Genomic DNA, 25,503 nt, shown 5'->3' on the forward strand with positions numbered 1-25,503 from the left:
TTGTAATCCCTAACCCTAAGTATACATATGGGTCAACCATTTGAATCCATGGGGGTGGCAGGAAAAGTGTATTTTTTGTTCGGGTGTCTTTTCTGTACATTTTGTTTTAATGTGCCAATATTCTTCCCTTCAACATTTTGTATGCATTTTGTTTTCGCTGTCTAGCTTGACATTTTTTGTGTGTTAACAAATCTTCCAGCCACCCTCCATTATGTCAAATGATCGACCCCTAACCCTATCACACCTTCCGATTAGAGTGTCCAGCTGAGAGTGCCCCCCTGAGCAATACTGAAAGTATTTTGGACTTCTAGTTCAATGTTTCGACCGTAACATAATAATATAATTATAAATTATTCTAATGTAAAAATATCAGAAGTTAGTGAAAACATATTTTATTTACATATTTTGGTCTACATAAATATTTATTACTGCGTATAATATTTATATTTTACTATACTTTCAGAAAATAACATAATAAGCCACGAATTACTAAAATCATGCAATAACCAATCAAAAATTTGTTTTCACTCGGTTTGACCGGAAGCTTGAAACACGTGTTTTGTTAGATCTATAAACAGCCATATATACGATGATGTGTTATCAATAGCTGGCGATACAATACTTCTTGAAATGGCAGTGCGATTGTGGAAGAGTTATATAGATTTCGTGGCTAAATATCCTCTGAAGTCGCAAGCTTACTCATCAGGTCAGTCTTAGCCCCTCTGTGGGCAATTTACTGTTGCACACCGACTCTAATCAATATTTCGACAATATTTCCTAAGCTCTGTATTTTTTTCTAGTACATATCCTGTCAGCCGTGGTGATTCAGGCAATATCACGATTTGAGGCCTGCCGTGGCATCATCAATATTATAGTCATGACCAACAGCCCTCACAAACACGTGCTATTATTTAACCAATGCCAGATACATTCCCACCAGGGAAAAACTTCCTTAAATTAATTAAAGCGCGGTGGTCGTCGCGCAGCGCGTGTTCGAATTTCATGTAAATAAACAATGAATTTTACACGCGTTGTATACGTCGCTATGAGTCCTATATCGAGCAGGACGCGGCACGACGACTGCCGCCCTTTAAGGTAAAGGGAATTTAGCCATTTTCCAAGTAATTGTACTTTCGAGCAATATAAGAATATAAGAATAAAAAAAGCTGGGGTTCACCTGTTTAATTTTCGAAAAAAATTATGGTTGTATTTTAGTGGATATACATCGTGGTTATTTTGGCAGGATTCCAGTGCTTTTACCATAGGTTCCTATGATAGAGATAATTAAATATATCATATCTTAAATTATAGGCTGGTGACATACATGTAAGCTGAAAAAATTGTCACGGTATATTGTGAAGAATGGGGTACTTTTTGCTCTCAATTATTTAAAAAATCTGGCTTTTAAAAAGTGGCAAGTTTCTCAAAATGCTATTTTATGGTGCCATAGCTTCACTATTTTACAAAATAAACCAATAAACATTTTCATGCGATTTATGACCACTTATGAGTAGGCTGTTCGATACATACCTGTAAAATACATTATTTTTTTATATTTTATTTTATTTTTCGTTAATACATAAAATCATTCCATCAAAAGAGTACAATTTCTACACAAAAAAACATGGTAACGAGATAATTATAAGATACATTGTTTGTTTACATGAAATTCGAACACTCACTGCGCAACAACCACCATTTATATTTATTTATTTATAAACACATAAAATCCCCAGGAGGGGATAAAAAGGGTCACAAATCAGATATAACTATATCAATATAAAAAAAATAACTAGATGAAAAAAAATGAAAAATAAATCAAGGATATAGTAAAAAACAATAAAAAAGTATTGAAACTACAAATACTTTAATGTCTTCGCCCCTAACCTTAAATCTAAACCCTTACACTCCAGTTCCCCCAGAATTAGTTAGCATCATGAAAAACAGGTTGCCCTGTGGGTAATCACTCATGTTTGTGTGCGCCTCGCTACAGGTAGTGTAATTTTATGACAATTCTCTGTATTGTGTCATACTTTGATATTACTGCTTGCATTCAGTTTTGAACAACAGTGAAGCTGATTTGACACAGTAACAACAGGTGCAAAATGTTTACGTACACGTAGCTTCCGTACTTGATAGGCAATTACAGAGTGACTTTGCAGCATCCCAGACACTTTCAGTGACCGTTGTAAACGCAATATGGCAAGACATATAAAATACATTGTTTGTTTACATGAAAATCGAACACACACTGTGCAACCACTGCCATTTATATTTTTTTATTAACACATATCATCCCCCGGAGGGAATGAAAAGGTTTACAAATCAGATATCAGTAAAAAAAAACATAACAACATGAAAAAAATGGGGGGGGGGGGGGTCAAGGATATAAAAAATAATAAAAAAATATTGAAACTACAAATCCATATACTTTATGGTCCGGCCCCTAACCTTAAACCCAAACCCTTACACTCCAGTGACAGTCCCTCCAGAATTACTGTAAAACATGTCTTTTTCGCAAGCATGTCTTTTTAGCGAATTTAGCGAGAGAACTGATTTGCTAATTCAAGATGTCGCTAATGACTTTGACAGTTTTTCTTTGTTTTTATGGAGATGATAACTGCATATTTGTTTTGGCACGCGACAGACAAGTATAGTGAAAACAGAAAATCAACAATGAGAAAGAATCGCTAAATCAACATTTCGCTATTACGTCATTTCACCACAGTTCGCTAAAATTGCATGTCGCTTATTCAACATGTTTTACATTAGTTAGCATTGTGTGCGTCTTGCTACAGGTAGTGTAATTTTATGACAATTCTCTGTATTGTGTCATACTTTGATATTACTGCTTGCATTCAGTTTTGAACAACAGTGAAGCTGATTTGACACAGTAACAACAGGTGCAAAATGTTTACGTACACGTAGCTTCCGTACTTGATAGGCAATTACAGAGTGACTTTGCAGCATCCCAGACACTTTCAGTGACCGTTGTAAACGCAATAACCTTAAACCCAAACCCTTACACTCCAGTGACAGTCCCTCCAGAATTACTGTAAAACATGTCTTTTTAGCGAATTTAGCGAGAGAACTGATTCACTAATTCAAGATGTCGCTAATGACTTTGACAGTTTTTCTTTCTTTTTATGGAGATGATAACTGCACATTTGTTTTGGCACGCGACAGACAAGTATAGTGAAAACAGAAAATTAACAATGAGAAAGAATCGCTAAATCAACATTTCGCTATTACGTCATTTCACCACAGTTCGTTAAAATTGCATGTCCCTTATTCAACATGTTTTACATTAGTTAGCATTGTGTGCGCCTTGCTACAGGTAGTGTAATTTTATGACAATTCTCTGTATTGTATCATACTTTGATATTACTGCTTGCATTCAGTTTTGAACAACAGTGAAGCTGATTTGACACAGGAACAGCAGGTGCAAAATGTTTACGTACACGTAGCTTCCGTACTTGATAGCCAATTACAGAGTGACTTTGCAGCATCCCAGACACTTTCAGTGACCGTTGTAAACGCAATAACCTTAAACCCAAACCCTTACACTCCAGTGACAGTCCCTCCAGAATTACTGTAAAACATGTCTTTTTAGCGAATTTAGCGAGAGAACTGATTCGCTAATTCAAGATGTCGCTAATGACTTTGACAGTTTTTCTTTCTTTTTATGGAGATGATAACTGCACATTTGTTTTGGCACGCGACAGACAAGTATAGTGAAAACAGAAAATCAACAATGAGAAAGAATCGCTAAATCAACATTTCGCTATTACGTCATTTCACCACAGTTCGTTAAAATTGCATGTCGCTTATTCAACATGTTTTACATTAGTTAGCATTGTGTGCGCCTTGCTACAGGTAGTGTAATTTTATGACAATTCTCTGTATTGTGTCATACTTTGATATTACTGCTTGCATTCAGTTTTGAACAACAGTGAAGCTGATTTGACACAGTAACAACAGGTGCAAAATGTTTACGTACACGTAGCTTCCGTACTTGATAGCCAATTACCGAGTGACTTTGTAGCATCCCAGACTCTTTCAGTGACCGTTATAAACTCAATATGGCATGACACAAGATTTGAAGGATATTTGATACTGATGCATTTTACTTTACAGGGTTTAAACTAAAAGTGAAAGATTCCGGTGAAAGATTGACTAGGTGATGCATGTTCTGGCAAACCTTCAATAGTACATTTCATTATACAGGAAACTGAGAACATGACACTAACAAAGCTACTATTACTAATATACAATACTCAAATATCATCAACAGAATATTTAATCATTATTCCTTGTTGATATCCATTGTCTGTTTTATGTTCGTATTATATTACTTCAAAGTGTTACAACAATATTGTTGAGTGAATGCAGATATTTTGCTCCTGCTGTAACTTAAATTTTAACCGCAAGTTAGATTGTTTTCACACTTGAACGAACGGGTACTTCGGTCTTAAATATTTGTATTTAAAAAAAAAAAAAACACCTGTTAGATTGATTCAATATTATACCTTTAGGCACCTAATGTTTTCAAATCTCTCTGTTTAATTAAAGCAACTCTGTACGAATTTGAATTCCCCAGAATCAAACAACATATAGATGTCATTATATTTCTCGTTACTTCCAAAAATAGAGTGGTGGAACGATTTTTTTTATGACCTTGGTGTAAACATGCGCTCAATTATTTGGCAGACATGTGGAAACAAAAGCCGCACATTTTTTTTGATTTACCGGTAAATGTTCATTTGTTCATTTGATGGCATATTTACTTTAGGTGTTTTGTTCTTCATTGGTGACGTGGTAGCTCAGCAGGTCGTTGAAAGGAAGGGAAGTAACCACAATCCATATCGCACAGTTAGACAGACCGTATTTGGACTAGTCATTGCTGTGAGTTCAAATAATTATCTTTATTATACATCTGTCACCGTAACGCCATAAGTTACAGCGTGTCGTAATTTTGTCGTATTTTACAGGGTATTTTCTTCCTACCATATAAAGTAAATGCGAATTCCAAATATGGAATGATTAACATGTCTGCATTCGGGGTTTGACCGGACTCCACACAAAGAAGTTCGCTGATTCTGTTCTAAATTTTTTGATTTCGGCATTCCCATGATGTATTCTTGGTAGGAAAATAAGATGTATAATAATAAGGTTATTACGAGAATACCTCAAAGTATGCACTCAGACAGTACGTCATTGTCGCGTCGGTCGATACTCCAGCTGTACTGTCTTCGAGCATGCTTTAAGGTATTCTCGTAATAACCTTGTATTATAAACATATTCTTGAGTGTATTTTGTAATATACAAGTGCTTTTAGATCAACAATCGCCGTCATATTAATTCTGAGATTGATTATTAGATTTTAATTTGAGTCAACAGTTATGCAGACTGAGAGTTAAGAGAATTCAGGGTTCTGCCCAGCCTGATTTGTGTGCCGGTCACTAATTAATATTCATGAGTGCATTAATATTTATGAGCTAATTAATATTCATTTTTCAGAATTATCATTAGAACCAAAATACTTGAATACAGTCTGCGATCTTCTTTAATTTGGATCAGGTATAAGAACAACCTATTTTTTAGGGGTGAATCTTGACATTTCAACATCAGTGTTCTCTCCACAAAAAATGAATACATTATCGGTCAATTTACTTTATGACTTTTATTGTATTTATTGTTATGCTAAATTTGTTCTATTGTTTATCCAAAATTTAGCAGTTGGAAACCCCTATCCCATAATGCCCTGGGGAGAACTCTGAACATATTTGATATATTGAAGTATGAAAAACCTTGTTATTATGTATAAAACTATTTAAGTTTTGTAAGTTATGGACATGAGTGTTTTATGTACTTCATTCACAGGGGCCTGCGTTAAGAGGATGGTACGTGTTACTCGATAAAATATACAAAACATCTAGACCACAGACTGCGGCATTGAAGAAAATGGTCACTGATCAGGTACTGTAAAGGGGGTAATTATTCACTGGGTTTTAATTTAGCTTATTTCGCTGACTGGAAAAATGCGCTAAATTAAAACACAGTAAATATGTAAAATTTAGCATAGAACACATTATCTAAATGAGAAAACTGTGAATTTAAAACCCACTGAATATGCCTGAAATGGTAAATCAGTGAAATTTAAACCCAGTGAAAATTAGTCATTTTACAGTATAGTAAATGTCGTCTCATAGAGGGCAGTCTACATGATCTCTTGTTGAGTACTGTAAAATACTTTATTTTCGCTCGGAATTAATTTTTGCTATTTTCACTGAAGGAGTGATTCAGTGAAAATAAAAGCCAGCGAATATACCTTTTTTCCTATATATTTTACACTCAACTCGCCAAAAATCAGTGAAAATAAATTCCATAAAAAACATCCAAAAAGTGTTTTCAGCGAAAATTAATTCCAGCTAAAATAAAGTATTTTACAGTACTTTATTTAGTTTATTTTAAAGAGCAATGATGCCTCGCATTCACCGGATATTCTCTCAAGTTCCAGATAAACGTACAGGTACATTTATTTTTTTCCCGAAAAATTCCACCTGGTATGTTTTTATTTGGGGCGGTGCGCTTATTTATATTTCTAAATCTGCCGACTAAAAAAAATAATTTCTTGATTTAAAAAAATGATTGAAATCAAATCTAAAAGATCACACTACAACATTAGTAAACCTCTTCCGTGTTGCATTTACCATGAAGTCACTGAACTGTCATTAAAGTGTAACTGAATTGGGCCAATTGACTTTTTTGTGTGCAAAATTTGTTTATAAACAACATTATGAAAAAAAATCAAGTGAAAAGGGTATATAAATTGGGTAAACAGTCAATGATATTCCAAAACCGGGCCACGCCTCCTCTCCTGTTACCTTCGAGTTTTTTCAGCATTACGAGTGTTGCCGAAATGGCGCCACCAACGGGACCATAAAGCAGGAGATTGCTAGTGCACAGGATTGTTTACCATTTTTCATACGCAAGCGTTAATAGTAAACCAGCATACAGTACAGTTCTCGCGAAAGATTTGGCTTTTGTGGCATCATTGTCGCCTACGCATTGCTTCATTGTCGCTTCGCGTCATTGAAAATTGAAGCTGCGCTTGTCTCGCTTATTTTGTGGCATCATCGTGGCCTCAACTTCGCAGTCTCATGGCATCAACATGGCATCAGCTTCAAAGTATTGTGACATGAGTATGATCTCATTATTTGCACACAGTAGAGAAAAACACATGTACAGAAGTTCGATATATAATCGATTTGAAATTCAAGGCGGTAAGGGGAATAAAATAATATGATCAAAAGTAAAGTGACATTTTAAAAAGATGTCTTGTTTAATTATTTTAGTGTTGAGAGTATTGGGCACCAAAAACATTGTGAAGTACATTACAATCGGCAACGTGACGAGTGTCGTATTGACTGCAAGGAAAATTGTGATAAATTTAAAAAATCACACGATGCAATCGTCGTTCGGATACAACACAATTTACTATATACGAAATGAAGCTGTTCTTGTTATAAAATTACCTTTTTTTCGCTCATTTTACTTGCTGGGAAGAGAACAGATTCAGATTACTCATTTCGGTGGTATTTTCAGGTTCTGTGTTTCGTTTTCGGACTACTAATACCTGCAAAACACACGTACGCCGCCTGGTTGCGTCGGCGTCGCCGCCTGCCATCTTGATACAAAGTTCCAAAACAAGTGCGTACATTTCTAACTATGATTGGATGGTTGTGGTGGCGTCGGTCTGGTAAAATTTGACATCCAATTTTCAAAATTAAGTCACGATCAGTGACCTGAGCTCGATCTATACGTACTTTAAAAGTATTCTCACAAAAAATATTTTCGAATAAAAACCACATGCCCTGTAAAAAAATCGAATAGCGCTTGACGTGCAGAAATAATTTATTGGTCTTCAGAAAAAAGCATGTCCATTTAGTTGTAGCAGTAAATATTTGGTGACCAGCCGATGAACAAATTGAAAATCATGATTCACACGGAACTTGAAGTTCTTCGATACTGAAAATCGTCGACCCCAGTCTGGTGTACCTTATTTCCCAACTTGCGACACTGATTTGTGTCTCAGCCCTGTTTTTTTTGAACTGAAGTCAAATCGCATCCGATTGTCAAAATATGCCGATGTTTTTCATTGAATAATTGTGAAGCCTGTCACAGCACAAAAAACTAAGTGAATCGACGCAGGAGATTCGATGGTATGACGACCCTTCAATTTGCATCAAATATGCTTTGTTACAACGGGATCATTATTCCAAACAAATTAGTGGGACACGGTCGGTGGACATTTCAAACAAATGAAATTATTAACGAAAGACGACATTTTCTAGATATTTACGAACAAATATATACCAAATATATGCAAAATTGACAAATACACAAAGAAGTGTAATATTAGGTTTTGTTTTAGCCTTTATTTTAATATTTTCTTTCACCCAGTCCATGTGTGGGACTTCTATTTAGCTGCATGGTCCGTTGGCTTGTCTTCTCCTTGGAGGAAAACAACAATAATTATACAAATCGTAAACTCAACACAATCAGGAAAGGAAAGGAAACGCAGACAACCATGTCGTACTTCTGTTGAAATACATTTTGTAGCAGTTCGTCACGCCAGAATATTGTCTAAAATAAAATATTCAATCCCAGCCAAATCTAGGTCGAAGGTCAGATTGCGTGCATATAATTATAGATAGTTGAAACAAAAAGTATTTGAACTTTTGACGGTTGTTCAATATCTATGCACAGTTCCCAAAAGATTCACTACGTTCAATTACCCACCATAGACTCCGGTCAGTCAAAATGACTATTTTGAACTGTAGGCATTAATCAGCGATTCTGCCGGTGACGGAGAGATAGAATCCAGGTCAGGGGAAGCCCCATGACCTCAAGATTCTTTTACCCCTTACGTCACGAACCCACGTGACCGAGGCCACCTGGCAGCGCCACAGGTAGCCGTCCTTCACTCTTAATTTCTCTCCGCCTCGAGTGGAGATGAAATCTAGCGAGCTCTGCGCGATCGCCTGCTTTTTTTCCTGTCCGGATTTATAGCTTGGGTTGTTGCCGCTGCTCGGCATCCGACATGGTAGCTGGTAGGATAAGTTTTCCTTGTCTTTTTTTACCCTCGTGTCGTTTTCCCCTTTGCGTGTAGTATTTTTCACAGCAAAGAAATCAAAATCCGGCGCCACTACGTAATCACATGTTGATTTCATGGCGGCACCTTTTACAACTGTAATTCGTCTCCCTCATGCATGTCGTCTTTTATTTTTAATGTATTTAGCAATATATCGATGTAATGACAGCTCCAAGGCTCGCTGCCTTTTTCTTCCGGTCTCCTCGTCTTTCGAGCCGACCGTACAGTGGTTTATTCAGAATCTACCAGCATAGAACCCGCATCCGAGATGCTTTGTCGTGGCTATGTGTGGGTTCCGGTTTTTTTTTTTGCGTGAAAGCGTGTTTTTTTCACTGGAGTTCTGAGGCCTGAGATTTTCTTTCAGAGCCATCAAAATCGCTGACACTGACCGCGTCACAGCAAGGTCGCGCGTCCAGTAAACAAATCGGTTAAAGTGAGTTGCGTGTTTTGCATGAGTGGAAAGTCCTCGCGCTCGGCTACCGGTACTTTATGTACCGGGACGTCGAGTAAGAGGCCCGACGGCGGAGGTACCGATATTTTCTCGGTCTCCCCCGCTGATCGGAGGGCATCCTCACAGTCTGTTTTTTCAGGCGGTGTTTTTTTACCCGATTTTACCGGCTGCAGCGAGGCTGTGCCCCTGGAGGCTTTCCTCCTATGGGGCCCGTTGCGGGTCTCTTCGTGGACCCTTCCTCGCACGGCGCCGAGTTTGCCTCCGAGTTGAGGGCTTTGGTCGAAGAACTGTCGGGGCAATTGCGTCCCTGGCAGGTCGGGTAGATCAGACGCAGTCGGAGCGAGCTGTCTCCACTGTGTCCCCTCGGTGGGCAAGCAGGAAGAGACACGAAAGCATGTTTGCATTCAAACACGTCTCTTCCGGGGAACCCCCGTTCCCAGTCACGGCTCTCCCACTATTTTGGGGGGTGGCCGAGGCTCAGGCTAATTGCACCGGTCCTTCTTTGGATCCGTGGGCACTGAATGCCAACGGGGTGCTGGCAGCCAAGTCTCCGATCTCGGGGCAGGGCTTTCAGGGCAGGGCACGCGTTGACCCCCCACTTTCAGCCAGCTAGGGTTCGTCACGCGATAATGGTACAACGGTAACGAATTTATCCTTGTGTCCGGTCCCCGCTGTGGGTTTTGACTACTTTCTTACCGACCCACGGGCGTCCCCAGAGGGAACCGACCCTGTCATGAGACGCACAGTCGAACACGCTCCCTCTCACATATTTTAAGTTAAAGGAGACGCAGTTCGCTCGCGTTGGATACAGCCGGTACTCCGGGCGGTCCCTCAGAGTCTTCCATCTGTATGACTCGGTGAGCCACGCTTTTGGGGTGAGGCGGAGTATCATCGATCCCAGTGAGACGATGTATATACCCCACCCTTGATCCTAAAGTGACCACCTAAGGTGGCTTCAACACTTATGGGATCACAGGCGTCGGAATCCAAAGCAACCCCGTCGGCACATCTCTCCCCTGTCCGTCTGAGTGCGGAGTGGGGCGCAGAGCATGCAAACGGTGTTGATGGGCGGCGTTGGTCAGCCACGGAGGATGTAATGCTCAAGGCCCCCGGGTGGGGATAACGTTAGGCAACACTTCCCACTGGACCAAACGCTACCCGGTCGGTGTGTCTCGGGATCAGACCCCATAGCGTGGGATGAGACCAAAACGCCCCCAACCGGATTCCAAGGCTCCTTCCCCAGACCCCGGTACCACGAATTTGGCAAACCGGGCAAAGGGGGATAGCCGCGTTCCATGGGTGTCTTTGCCAATTGAGGACGACCCATCTAGCCCTGAGGGCAGAGTTGCTTGAGCTCATTATTATGCGTGCCCAGCACTCTGGTGACCTTGGAGGCAGAACGCACCAGCCTCCTAGACCAGGCGACATTTTTACTGGTGGGCCACCGCACATCTACGTGCGACACCCCCTAGTGTTGCCTGGCTCGCTTGGCCAGGGCCACTACTGTGCTACGAGACGCGGCCTTAGACGCTGGGGTACGTCCCCCACTTCAGTGACGCAGACTGGACACCCTCCACCCTCTTTGTTCAGGGAATGGTGGGTACAGTCTCGAAGCTTCGGAGTGCAATGAATCAGAGGGTTCAGATCGAATCCGCTAGCCAGTTGGTCCTGCCATGGGCAAGCGGAGGGCACCCCAAGCACAGAAAACAAAACGCCCTAGGGCGTTGTCCACTAGCCAGAGTCAGCCAGGAGGCAAGCGCTTATACCCTTCCATGGGAGGGAAGGGTAGTGGCGCGCCCCCAGGGAGGTAAGAGCCAGGTGGTGGCTCCTCACCCTCTCTGGGCGGACGTCTACCCGGCAGCAGGGGAAGCATGTTTGACGCTCACCTCTGCAACCGGGGGGGGGGGGGGGGGGGGCACGTGTTCGGTGAGTGGCCAGATCACAACTTAGTGACTACTTCAGGCCTTGGGGAACTCGCCTCATGGGTGAAGGGAGCACCCCCCCCCCCCTTGCAACAGGTTTTCTAGACGGGGAACCAAACACATGTTTTTGTGTTACGGCCCTGACAAGCGGGATAAGCCGGTTTCCCCGACTTCCATCCCCAGGTGGATTACTGCGACTGTACTGGAGGTCTATAATACACTATCCTCCTCAACACAGACCTTGCAGAGACACCAAGTACAAGAACATGAGTTCCGTGCGATTGCTAACTCACTAGCGCTAGCGTCAGGTGCCCCCCTCAAACACATTCTGAGGGCAGGCTTCTGGAGAACGCAGAACGTCTTCATCAACTACTACCTAGGAGACACCCAATCTATTGAGCAGGGTCTCTTCAGGTTAGGCCCCGTCGTAGCGGGTCAGGCCTTGTTTGCTGACCCAGCCCGAACGACTGCAGGGGCCTCTGCACATAGGCGATAAGTCAGTCTCTGCATTTTTGCGGGCAGATTGTCTGTTCCACTAGCACTTCCTGGAAGCTCCCAGGTTTCGCTTCTGTCGACCTACGCCCTCATGCGAACTGTTTCGGTCCTACTTCAAGCTTATCACCCCCGAGTTCGGCTTGGGTCTAGCTTTCTCGGGCACACCGAACCCTGTCACCACAGCAGCATTGGCTTCTTGCTTCGGGGACAGCACAGGCAAGGTAAGACACCACCCTTCTTGGGTCTTAACTTAGGTTTTTGGGTGTGTTTTCATCCCGGACTGGGGAAAAGTCTTTCATCATTCTCCTTTTTTTTCTGTTTGCTCTGAAAAACCCGCCACCTATCGGTGTCTGACTCTGCCTACAGTTCAAAATAGTCATTTTGACTGACCGGAGTCTATGGTGGGTAATTGAACGTAGTGAATTTAGGCGAGGGTTCTCCGAACCCGCCTATTCACATAGTTCATACCCACCATAGACTCCGGGTCCCCCCCAACCTCCCCACTCTTTCCGTCGCGTTGGTCTAAGTCCTCGAGGCGGAGAGAAAGGAACCAGAGTGAAGGACGGCTACCTGTGGCGCTGCCAGGTGGCCTCGGTCACGTGGGTTCGTGACGTAAGGGGTAAAAGAATCTTGAGGTCATGGGGCTTCCCCTGACCTGGATTCTATCTCTCCATCACCGGCAGAATCGCTGATTAATGCCTACAGTTCAAAATAGTCATTTTGACTGACCGGAGTCTATGGTGGGTATGAACTATGTGAAGAGGCGGGTTCGGAGAACCCTCACCTAAATTCGAATTACGACATCAGTGGATCAAAGCCGTCAAGAACACCATGAAATATTGGGATGGACCTTCTCCTTATAACGTTATCTGCAGTGCCAATTTTACGCCCGAATCATTTATCAGTACAATTTCATTTGTTTCGATCTTGCAGTTGTAGGTATTTGTCCTACCGGAAATAGAACACGCGATCCATCGATCTATCGGACGCACAAATATTTTCACTTTAGAGTGCAAATTTTCTAACATTACCGATACATTGTTCAGGTGGAGTTTAATAAAAATAACAACATTAAGATTTTCGGTCACGATGTTCAAACTCTGTGCCTGTGCCTGAATCGTTACGGTCATTTTGGGGAGGTACACGGTCACCCACATCGCGTACTTTTCTCGCAGGTTCAAACCTGTATGAGCCACTTTGTCCCTGGCACTCTAAAACAAAATCTTGACATATCTCGTTGTCATCATATTCCTCGTTCTCATAACTCTCGTCTGACAATGATATTTTTTATTTTTTTATTAGACGCATAAAATCCTTAGGAAAGGATAAAAAGGGTCTTACAGAAAGAAATTTAAAAAAAAAAAAACTACAATCTAAAAAGTAAAACAAAAAATGAAAACTTTTCTAAAACAAATAAAACAAATCAAAAACAATAAAGACAATTTGCAGCCAATGGTGAATACAGAATATGGAATGAACACAAAATGTAGCCTAATACACTGATACAATGTAGTTGTTGCTGTTTTGTTCCATAGCTGTTTTTTAAGAAGACAGCTAAGGCTGGTGCTAGAGTATAGTTTGCCATAATCAAAATGAATTTATTCTGACTATTTTCTTTATCAAAATTTGGAACTTTATTTTGTGCAGTCAGGAATAATTTGTCCCTATGGTGACTGTAAGCTGGACATTTCATTACAAAATGTTGCTCATCCTCAACTATATTTTGGCTGCACATATCACATGTTCTTTTATCCAGCGGCACATTATTATGTCTGCCTTTCTCAATTTTAAGGTCATGGTTGCTTGTCCTGAATTTTGCAATTAACCTTCTAAGACTATGGTTCTGCATATTAATTAGGTAATTTTCAATTTTTAAATCTTGTTTGAAAAGTCTGTATGTTCTTAGTTTGTTTTTAGCCAAGGTTTGTTTTCTATTATCATTATCATTATGCATGTCTAAGATCCATTGGTTCTCAAATGATTTGTTTATTTTTTTATGAATAAAGTCTAAATTTTTCTTAATTATTTTTTCACTTGAGTTTACAATGGTGACAACATCTATATCTTGCATGAGGGTTTCTGCACTAGTAAACCATTTACTTTTTACATTCTTATTTACTAAGTAGGCTTCTTTTAGTAATGTGTTATCAGAGTTTCTTACCTGGTTGAAATATTTAAGTCGTTGTTTCTTGATAAAACAGTCAATGGGTACCTTAATTCCTAGCTCACCATAAACAGCCATTTTTGGTGTGAATAAGATAGAGTCTGTGTCGCTTTCCGAGCACTGCCTACATATAGTGGCCATTGTGAAACGATGACAAGTTCCCCCAGTGACGTCACAAATTACCCTTGTATGCTAATTAGTTCTCTAGCTGAAGCCTCGTTCTGAGTCGGCCAAGAAATTGGACATGGATGTTTCCTTATCCAGAACATTGCTATTGATCGTTTATTTAATTTATGTACATTTTTCACTTGAGTTTTTTTCATAATGTTGTTTATAAATAAATTTTGCACACAAAAAAAGTAAATTGTTCCAATTCAGTTACACTTTAACATATTTAAATGAGGTATGGTAATTCGAACATGTTGGCACCATCCAGCATTTTAATTGGTTATTTAGCGACTTTCAGTTCACTCATGTGCTTTGAAAAGCATGGCGGATATCGTATAGCATCAAGCGTTTACATGTGACCAAAATCATTCACTTACGTTGAAACAAAATTGAATTTTACTTTCATTTCATAACAATTGAGCAAATTTATTTTTTGTACGTTATTATAATCACAACAGAGTAATAATCAACAGTTGCAACCTTTTGAAAACAAGCAAGTTATTCACTTGTGAAATGCAGCATGACACTCGCGTATTTGTCACTATATTAAAATGTTGATTGGTAAACTGTGATGAATCACAAATATTTTTATGGATAAATTAATTCATAAACCTTATAGCACTATGAATTACCCAAAATTCTTTATTGAACTTTTCTCTGGAAATTTTTTGAACCCTATTTAATTCTTAAGAAGTCTGTTGCATTTGTGTTTCAAAATTGTGTTTTGCAATGTTTGATCAGAATGTCAAATTTACCTCAAAGTCTGGTGAAAGACAGTTTTTAGAGATGCTAAAAATGCTGTCAATCTTTGGGGAATATAATCACCAGCATAAGTACTTGCCCTCATCACCAGGCAGTTAATATGCATATACACGTATGTTTGTTTCATAATGAGCGCCATCTTGAAGAAATGGGTAACTCAATCTTTAAGCAATGTGTAACTCAATGTTGAAGCAATGAGTAACTCATGTTGAAGCAATGAGTAACTCAATCTTTAAACAATGTGTAACTCAATCTTGAAGCAATGAGTAACTCAATCTTGAAGCAATGAGTAACTCAGTGTTGAAGCAATGAGTAACTCAGTGTTGAAGCAATGAGTAACTCAGTGTTGAAGCAATGAGTAACTCAATGTTGATGCAATGAGTTTCTCAATTTCGAAACAATGAGTAACTCAATGCTCAATCTCGAAACAATGAGTAACTCAATGGAGTGTTGTACCTTGCTGCTAAAAAGTTACCCCAACCTTGGGGTTAATTTTCTCGGTAATGAAAATAGACATAAAAACAGTAAATTGTTGCCCACACTCGAGCTGAGTAGAATGAGCTACGTCCGTGCTTTTTAATCATAGAAATGTTGGGTGTGATACATTTGGCGTAAAGGTATTCATTTTTGGCTGTTGCCATGGAAACGGTGGTCAGAATTTGTTCTCAGATGTTACAAATAGTAACTTTGTGCCCACACTCAAGTTGAGTAGAATGAGCTATGTCTGAGGTGTTGTATACTAAATTTGTAGCAGGAGATACATTTACGCGAAGCTATCCCAAAATCAGTTTTTTGGCTGTTGCTATGGCAACGGTGGGCGAAATTTTTTTCATATTTTTCCTAATAACTAGGGTGAAGGTGTAACCTACCTGCTAAGTTTGAGCGAAATCGGCCAAGCCAAAAAAAACAGAAGAATTTATACGTGAAAACACTGGAAATCACACACAAAAGTGATTTTAAGGGCAATCGTAGTGGAGCGGATCGCCAATACTATGTTCATTTGCATATTGTCCATGAAAATACAAAAAACATTATTGCGTTGGTGATATGCAAATTAGTTTTAATTAAAAAGTGACTGCCAAGAAGTTTCATTACTGTTGTTCAAATTTCATTTTACTCGGCAAGTATATTCATGTACCCAAGGGGTAAAATTAAATATCGTACTTCTATATATTGTTTATTTCTGCTATGTTTCAAAAATCGCTACTGTTGAAAGGACTACTTTGTTTGCTCCCAGACCTCATTTGCATATGGAGTGTGGTAATACCGATTTTGATTTTAGGGACGAATCAAAGTAAACTGCAGTACATATGTAATAATGTGGAATACATTTTCAATGTAAACTTTTTTCCGCTAAAATAAATTCCAGTGAAAATTTCCCTCATACTCTATTGAGACTTGAAACAGCACATTGAAAATTGGATTTACACGTAATGCTTGAAAACTTTTCATCGAAAATATATTAAGTGAAATTCTATGTGACTTCATGAGAGTTGGAAATGAACAAATTATATGAAACCCAACCCTACCAATTCATACACAATGTAAACTACACCCACAAAACATGTATTCTATTTGACTTTAGGAGAAATTGAAATAAACAAATTATATGACAACGGACTTAATTATATTTTCAGCTTCTAAACTACCTCATCTAAATGAGTCGTCTTTATGACAACTTGAAGTTATTCAATGCCTACATCAGTGACTTCAAAATCTATGTTTCAATCCCAGGAATTTCACTTGCTATTATTGGCATAGGATTGCCAGTCTTTTATTTTCTATTGTAATGTCAATTTCTTGCAATTACTCGGAACAAGAAGCTGTAACCACAGACCGTCTAGGTACTGTAACTAAATCCCGGTATAAGCACTGGTTAGGTAGTCTTGAACTATGCATGTGAAGCCAGCTGAGAGATATATCCAATCTTATAGATTTCTCATTGTTTGGTAACTATTTGCTGCAAATGCAACAAAAATCAATATAAAAATATTACCCATACAGCATTCTACAGGTTACTTGTATTACACATATATTTTGGAACCCCTATTTTTGTATTATTACCACAGAATAATCACTCTTCTTGTTTATTTCTATTATTTTCTAGATTATCATGGCTCCTCTGTTTATATTTACATTTTTCACCGTCATGGGATGTGCGAGTGGTAAATCCTTACAAAAGATTAAAGACAAAGTACGTCAGGTACGTTACACAGAAAACCGTAAAATAACATAAAATAACCGTAATAAATACTACCCTTGGAGATGACTGATTTTAATCAAGCTGAATATGGCTACACACTGTCAGCTGACCTATTATTAAAATATAGCTGCAGCCATTTTGAATGTTATGAAAACTAGTTTTCAGATTCTTACAAAAAACAATCTAATGGGGTAACTTTAGTTTACATTGTATTGAAATTAACCAAAATTTGGCATTCTTGCTTGAAAAATACATTGTCCTATAGCACACTGTTGGAAGACGTCAGTAATTGTACTTAATTAATTTTCAATTGCCACCATTTATATCAGTTTCTTTCACTCTGTTTAATTTACTCAGGACTATTTTGACACAGTCATTGCTAACTATAAAGTATGGCCGGCATTCCAGCTGATTAATTTTTACTTCATCCCACTGCAACACAGGTGAGTTATTGGTTTTAGTACATCACTACCTCAACACAGGTGAGTTATTGGTTTTAGTACATCACTACCTCAACACAGGTGAGTTATTGGTTTTAGTATATCACTAGCTCAACACAGGTGAGTTATTGGTTTTAGTACATCACTAGCTCTACACAGGTGAGTTATTGGTTTTAATACATCACTAGCTCCACACAGGTGAGTTATTGGTTTTAGTATATCACTAGCTCAACACAGGTGAGTTATTGGTTTCAGTACATCACTACCTCAACACAGGTGAGTTATTGGTTTTAGTACATCACTAGCTCTACACAGGTGAGTTATTGGTTTTAGTACATCACTACCTCAATACAGGTGAGTTATTGGTTTTAGTACATCACTACTCAACACAGGTGAGTTATTGGTTTTAGTATATCACTAGCTCAACACAGGTGAGTTATTGGTTTTCGTACATCACTAGCTCAATACAGGTGAGTTATTGGTTTTAATACATCACTAGCTCAACACAGGTGAGTTATTGGTTTTAGTACATCACTAGCTCAATACAGGTGAGTTATTGGTTTTAGTACATCACTACCTCAACACAGGTGAGTTATTGGTTTTAGTATATCACTAGCTCAACACAGGTGAGTTATTGGTTTTAGTACATCACTACCTCAATACAGGTGAGTTATTGGTTTTAGTACATCACTACCTCAACACAGGTGAGTTATTGGTTTTAGTACATCACTAGCTCAACACAGGTGAGTTATTGGTTTTAGTACATCACTACCTCAACACAGGTGAGTTATTGGTTTTAGTACATCACTAGCTCAATACAGGTGAGTTATTGGTTTTAATACAACAACACAGATAAGTTATTGGTTTTAGTACATCACTAGCTCAACACTGGTGAGTTATTGGTTTTAGTACAACAACACAGGTGAGTTATTGGTTTTAGTACATCACTACCTCAACACTGGTGAGTTATTGGTTTTAGTACATCACTAGCTCAATACAGGTGAGTTATTGGTTTTAATACAACAACACAGATGAGTTATTGGTTTTAGTACATCACTACCTCAACACTGGTGAGTTATTGGTTTTAGTACATCGCTAGCTCCACACAGGTGAGTTATTGGTTTTAGTACATCACTAGCTCAACACAGGTGAGTTATTGGTTTTAGTACAACAACACAGGTGAGTTATTGGTTTTAGTACATCACTACCTCAACACTGGTGAGTTATTGGTTTTAGTACAACAACACAGGTGAGTTATTGGTTTTAGTACATCACTACCTCAACACTGGTGAGTTATTGGTTTTAGTACATCACTAGCTCAATACAGGTGAGTTATTGGTTTTAATACAACAACACAGATGAGTTATTGGTTTTAGTACATCACTACCTCAACACTGGTGAGTTATTGGTTTTAGTACATCGCTAGCTCCACACAGGTGAGTTATTGGTTTTAGTACATCACTAGCTCAACACAGGTGAGTTATTGGTTTTAGTACAACAACACAGGTGAGTTATTGGTTTTAGTACATCACTACCTCAACACTGGTGAGTTATTGGTTTTAGTACAACAACACAGGTGAGTTATTGGTTTTAGTACATCACTACCTCAACACTGGTGAGTTATTGGTTTTAGTACATTACTAGCTCAATACAGGTGAGTTATTGGTTTTAATACAACAACACAGATGGGTTATTGGTTTTAGTACATCACTACCTCAACACTGGTGAGTTATTGGTTTTAGTACATCGCTAGCTCCACACAGGTGAGTTATTGGTTTTAGTACATCACTAGCTCAATACAGGTGAGTTATTGGTTTTAATACATCACTAGCTCCACACAGGTGAGTTATTGGTTTTAGTACATCACTAGCTCAATACAGGTGAGTTATTGGTTTTAATACATCACTAGCTCCACACAGGTGAGTTATTGGTTTTAATACATCACTAGCTCTACACAGGTGAGTTATTGGTTTTAGTACAACACTAGCTCAATACAGGTGAGTTATTGGTTTTAGTACACTAGCTCAATACAGGTGAGTTATTGGTTTTAGTACATCACTAGCTCAATACAGGTGAGCTATTGGTTTTAATACAACAACACAGGTAAGTTATTGGTTTTAGTACATCACTACCCTCAACACTGGTGAGTTATTGGTTTTAGTACATCACTAGCTCCACACAGGTGAGTTATTGGTTTTAGTACATCACTAGCTTAATACAGGTGAGTTATTGGTTTTAATACATCACTAGCTCCACACAGGTGAGTTATTGGTTTTAGTACATCACTACCTCAATACAGGTGAGTTATTGGTTTTAGTACATCACTACTCAACACAGGTGAGTTATTGGTTTTAGTATATCACTAGCTCAACACAGGTGAGTTATTGGTTTTAGTACAACACTAGCTCAATACAGGTGAGTTATTGGTTTTAGTACAACACTAGCTCAATACAGGTGAGTTATTGGTTTTAGTACATCACCAGCTCAACACAGGTGAGTTATTGGTTTTAGTACATCACTAGCTCAATACAGGTGAGTTATTGGTTTTAGTACATCACTAGCTCAACACAGGTGAGTTATTGGTTTTAGTACAACACTAGCTCAATACAGGTGAGTTATTGGTTTTAGTACATCACTAGCTCAACACAGGTGAGTTATTGGTTTTACTACATCACTAGCTCAATACAGGTGAGTTATTGGTTTTAGTACATCACTAGCTCAACACAGGTGAGTTATTGGTTTTAGTATATCACTAGCTCAATACAGGTGAGTTATTGGTTTTAGTACATCACTAGCTCAACACAGGTGAGTTATTGGTTTTACTACATCAATAGCTCAACACAGGTGAGTTATTGGTTTTAGTACATCACTAGCTCAATACAGGTGAGTTATTGGTTTTAGTACATCACTACCTCAACACTGGTGAGTTATTGGTTTTAGTACATCACTACCTCAACACAGGTGAGTTATTGGTTTTAGTACAACACTAGCTCAATACAGGTGAGTTATTGGTTTTAGTACATCACTAGCTCAACACAGGTGAGTTATTGGTTTTACTACATCACTAGCTCAACACAGGTGAGTTATTGGTTTTAGTACATCACTAGCTCAATACAGGTGAGTTATTGGTTTTAGTACATCACTACCTCAACACTGGTGAGTTATTGGTTTTAGTACATCACTACCTCAACACAGGTGAGTTATTGGTTTTAGTACATCACTAGCTCAATACAGGTGAGTTACTTGTTTAAGTACAGCTGTTTTCTGCAACATACAAAGGTGCATGTAATGTAATCAGGGTCACTGAGGTTAATTATTACTGTGAAATACTTTATTTTCGCTGGAATTAATTTTCGCTGAAAAGGCTTTTTGGGCGTTTTGTATGGAACTTATTTTCACTGATTTTTGATGAATTTAATGTGAAATATAGGGAAAAAAATATATTCACTGGATTTTATTTTCACGGAATCATCCATCCAGCAAAAATAGTGAAAATAAATTCCAAGCGAAAATAAAGTATTCTACAGTACTTGTTTGTTGGAGCGAAGTCTGAAAATTATTATATTAATTTGGATGGCATCTGTCTGGAACCATTTCATAAGACATGCCTGGTCAATTTTTGTCAGACCTTGTTCAAAGATGACACATGATATTATATGCACATTAATTTGTGTTTTGGTCCAATCAGTTATTGCTGATTTTGACAACTTTAACTTGTTTTGCATATTTTTTTTTTGTCCCCGCTACAGGGTATTATTTGTGAACACTGTGGCATTATTTTGGAACACATATCTAGCCTGGAAAACAAACATAGATATTGCACCACAAGATAAGGTCAGCCCAGATGGACAGATGATCTTGGACTAAAAAGGATAAAATTGGTTGCCAGGGCAACACTAAGTTGTGCTAGGAATATGACTTACATCTACATGAGAAGATAATTCAATTGGTAACAAGATTGAAAAATCAGATTTGATGTCTACACTATTTCTGAGCTCTGGTTTCTGCATGCATGGCCGTTGTAACCAAATTTGTCTCATTTTTTATGAGCGATAGGAAGATATGACACTTGAGTAGTCTAATTTTGACCTTTTACACTATGAACCAGAATGATTTTTTAAAAAAACTTTCTGGAGCCAAAGGAAAATTATGCCAATTTGCTATATTGTTATTATAAAAGTATTGCATTGCAACAAAATTTTGATGAGAAAAATTATGGTGTTATCTTTCTAAAAACAAAGTCAACCATTTGTCATCTTTCACAAAATAAATTTTTTTTTTTTTTCATATTCTTTTAAAAATTTTGATCAAGATCACTAATGACAATTTTTTTTTTTTTAAATCTTAGATGTGATAAATAACTGTAGCAGAATAACTGTAAACCATGTTCATTGTTCGCGAGGCAATGTTCATAAATTCGGTCAGAGTCTGAGTGCAGTAAGTTGCATTACAAATATATATAATATACGCGAGCAATTTACCCATTTTTTACTGGGGGACCATTGTGTCACCAAGAGCTTTACTTTAAAGTGACAAGTTTATAAATTCTGTCAGAGTCTGAGCAAAGTATTACATGTATGTATACCAGTACCGTAAAGTCTGTATTAGAAGTCGCATCCCTAATAGAAGTCGCATGAATTCTTTCTGAATAATTGAGTACCAAACATTCACAATTTCTCATACATGTAGATGCTCTAATTGAAGCCCCATCCCTTCTGTTGCATTGTACCATTTTAATAGAAGCCGCAGCTTCTAATACAGATTTTACGGTAATATACGCGAGTAATTTACCGATATTTACTGGGGGATCATTGTATCATCAAGAGCTTTACTTTAAAGTGACAAGTCTACAAGAGTTTCGTATCCTGGAGATGTGATTTATTCATAGTAGCAGTGCAGGTCTGCTTAACACAATACAGCGAACGATTAGTAGTGTAAAACCAAGTACCTTCATGAACATCGTATTCACAATCTTAAAGCATGGCGATCGTTGGGCAGCGTGTGTTCGAATTTCATGTAAATAAACAATGTATTTTACACGCTTGTATACGTCGCTATGAGTCCCATATCGAACAGGACGCGGCACGATGAGTGTCTCCCTTTAAGGTCTGTAAAAACTCATTGGCGACCCGTAAAGCCTTGAGATAATTGAAAATATTAGAAATTCACATTGACATAACAAGAAAACAGCTTTCATGTTTTGGATTTATCATCAAACGGCAATAATGCCCATAAAAGGGCGAGTCACATCGAAAGATCAAACAAGTAATGAGTAAAATTATCCATAATGCAACACAAAATAATTATTACCATCAATCAAAATCTCCAAACATAACAAGTAGTCTACAGATGCATAAAACTCATGAAACATAAAGAACAATTTTCAATGCGAAATGGCACACCACTGAGATAGTGAAGCTATTTGATTTGTTTCGGGAGACTCTTCTCACATTCTAAGAAAAAACATTTCAAATCTGCCACTAGAGGGTGGTAGCCACAGTCATATTCATTATGGTCGCCGCATATCATATATATATGTAAATTAGTTGCATATATTAACTGAGGCAGAGATACAAGTCTATATATAGTGCTCACAATATGCCTTATGTATGACCCCAAAAGGTCACACATCCTGGTAATATCTGGGGGTATTGTCCTATACAACAACTTCATTTGCTGAATTACCAAATCAAAATAAATATTAAACTAGTGCATGTTAAATATTTCTGGATTCTTAACAAAGTGCCATTGAACATTCTAAATTAATAAACAGTGTCAACTTGCTCACCTCACTTGCATGCTTTGAATTCTTTGGTGACAAATTCCCCAACTCTGACAAGATGTTTTCTCTAGATTAGGAATTTCATTCTGTGTTGTTATTGATATTTTTTTTACCAAGAATGGTGTGGATTTGATACAAATACACTGTTTATAATCACAGTTGTTTGAATGATAATTTCCTATTATTATTACACACTTATGGCTGTGTTAAAATCATCTTTGTGCATCAATGAGAGCCGTACTTACGTTGGGGTGGGACACATATTAGTGACAACCTGCTCCAGAAAGGATACGCAACCATTAGGGGTTGTTTGTAAAGCATCGTTTTGTCTATAACAGGAGTTTTTTCTAGAAAAAAACTTAGGTAAAAAAGAGGGAGCACTGCAATTCAGCGGTGCCACCAAGTCAGGGTGATAGGGTTCTCCCTACCAGGGTGTGGAGTTTCTGATAATTCTAAGTTAAAATGGAGTATTCTATGACTTCCTTGGGGCCAAAATTACTATCAGACAGGTCACAGTAGAAGACTGGCCACATTTGATCCCTGGTCAATCAGAATTGTATGGTTGCCAGAGGATCTGCTCCCCAGGGTAAGGGGGCACATGGTCTTGGCATGAGGGCGCTGCGCCCCTGTTAAGAAAAGACACTGACCACCAGTTATATACCTGTATTTAACTTTTTCACTCAGAAGATATAATGTAATATATAAATCCGAGTTTCATATTAATATTACTGTTATTAACTTGTATTTGCGTTCCTTTTTAATGTCAATGTTGTTCATATCATTTCATAGCAGTAGCAGGTTTATTTGGGCAGATGATTTTTTTTTTTGATTCAGAAAAATCTTGTCAATTGATGACTTTCTTAAATTTCAGTTTCACAAATGCCCTTGATGTAGTTTGAGCTTAAGTTTTGTACTACTGTTACAGCACATGTATGCAGTGCATTCTGGGAAAGAATTTCCTAATGTATATCATGGAATTAAATGTAAATTTGTCGAGTTGTTTCAGCACTACTAAAATTTATTTTAATACAAATACGCGAATGTCCAGAATATTTTGAGATGTGGATAAATAATTTCACCATTTTTCATACCAGACCCCCTAGGAGCAATTCTATTTTCCACACGATCTCCGGGCACCTACCTATTTGCTAAAGATACAATATTTGAGCATTAATGAGATCATATATATGGCAATTATGTTTATCAGATTTAATGTGCAATAGATATATTTATGAATTTCTAATGTAGTATGGTAAATATCACTTGAATTAAAAAATTAAGTTTTTTCAACTCTAGTGTGATTGTATACTGTTTTTAGGTGAATCCAACATACGGTACCTTTTTTTTTTTTACAAATCAGTGAAAATAAATTTCATACAAAACATCCAAAATAAACAAATTTCAATCAACAGATTTTGAAGGGGAAAAAAAAGGAGTCACGAAACCACGGTCAGGCATATTAGCCAACTGGTTTGCTATACACGAGATTTTTGTGCGAGTCAAACCAACAGAAGTGAAACTAACCGTGAAACTTGTATATAGAAAACGATTCAAGTCTTCTAATCATAAATGGCACAACAGTCAGTCAGTATGAAATGTCAGGACAGTCATGCTTGTGAATGAGTACATTTAGCCAAACAATGCACTTTGTAAAAGAAACCAGTCAACTTTAAACAATGTTTTGATGTTCACAACATGCGGTTTCAGTTTTGTGTCATTCACGAAATTGGTAAACCACACACTATCAACACAACTACAAAATGGCTACTTTCAGATCAACTTCAAGATTGTTGTATACAGCAGAAAATTAGGGAGCATTTCGTTCAGTAATTGTATTAATTTGTTATCTGTTGACAACTGAGCTAATGAAAGCCATGTTCATAAAATAAACAGCTGATAGACCCACCTAAAGTACAAAACCCATTCTGGCCAACTAACAATCTTAAAACTTCATATATT

The 25,503-nt window shown here is 38.1% G+C and overlaps 1 protein-coding gene across 1 annotated transcript; it reads left to right on the top strand.

Moving 5' to 3' along the window:
- Positions 1-538: 538 nt before the first annotated feature.
- LOC102807311 (mitochondrial inner membrane protein Mpv17-like) lies at positions 539-24,834 on the top strand. Its single transcript, XM_006814703.3, has 6 exons — positions 539-706; positions 4,793-4,905; positions 5,884-5,979; positions 17,227-17,322; positions 17,680-17,765; positions 21,512-24,834. The coding sequence occupies exons 1-6, from the start codon at positions 631-633 to the stop codon at positions 21,627-21,629; spliced, it is 585 nt and encodes a 194-aa protein (XP_006814766.1). The 5' UTR covers positions 539-630; the 3' UTR covers positions 21,630-24,834.
- Positions 24,835-25,503: the final 669 nt, after the last annotated feature.

Source organism: Saccoglossus kowalevskii, chromosome 14 (genome assembly GCF_978046115.1).
Source record: "Saccoglossus kowalevskii chromosome 14, keSacKowa6.1, whole genome shotgun sequence".
In the NCBI taxonomy this organism is placed as follows: domain Eukaryota; kingdom Metazoa; phylum Hemichordata; class Enteropneusta; family Harrimaniidae; genus Saccoglossus; species Saccoglossus kowalevskii.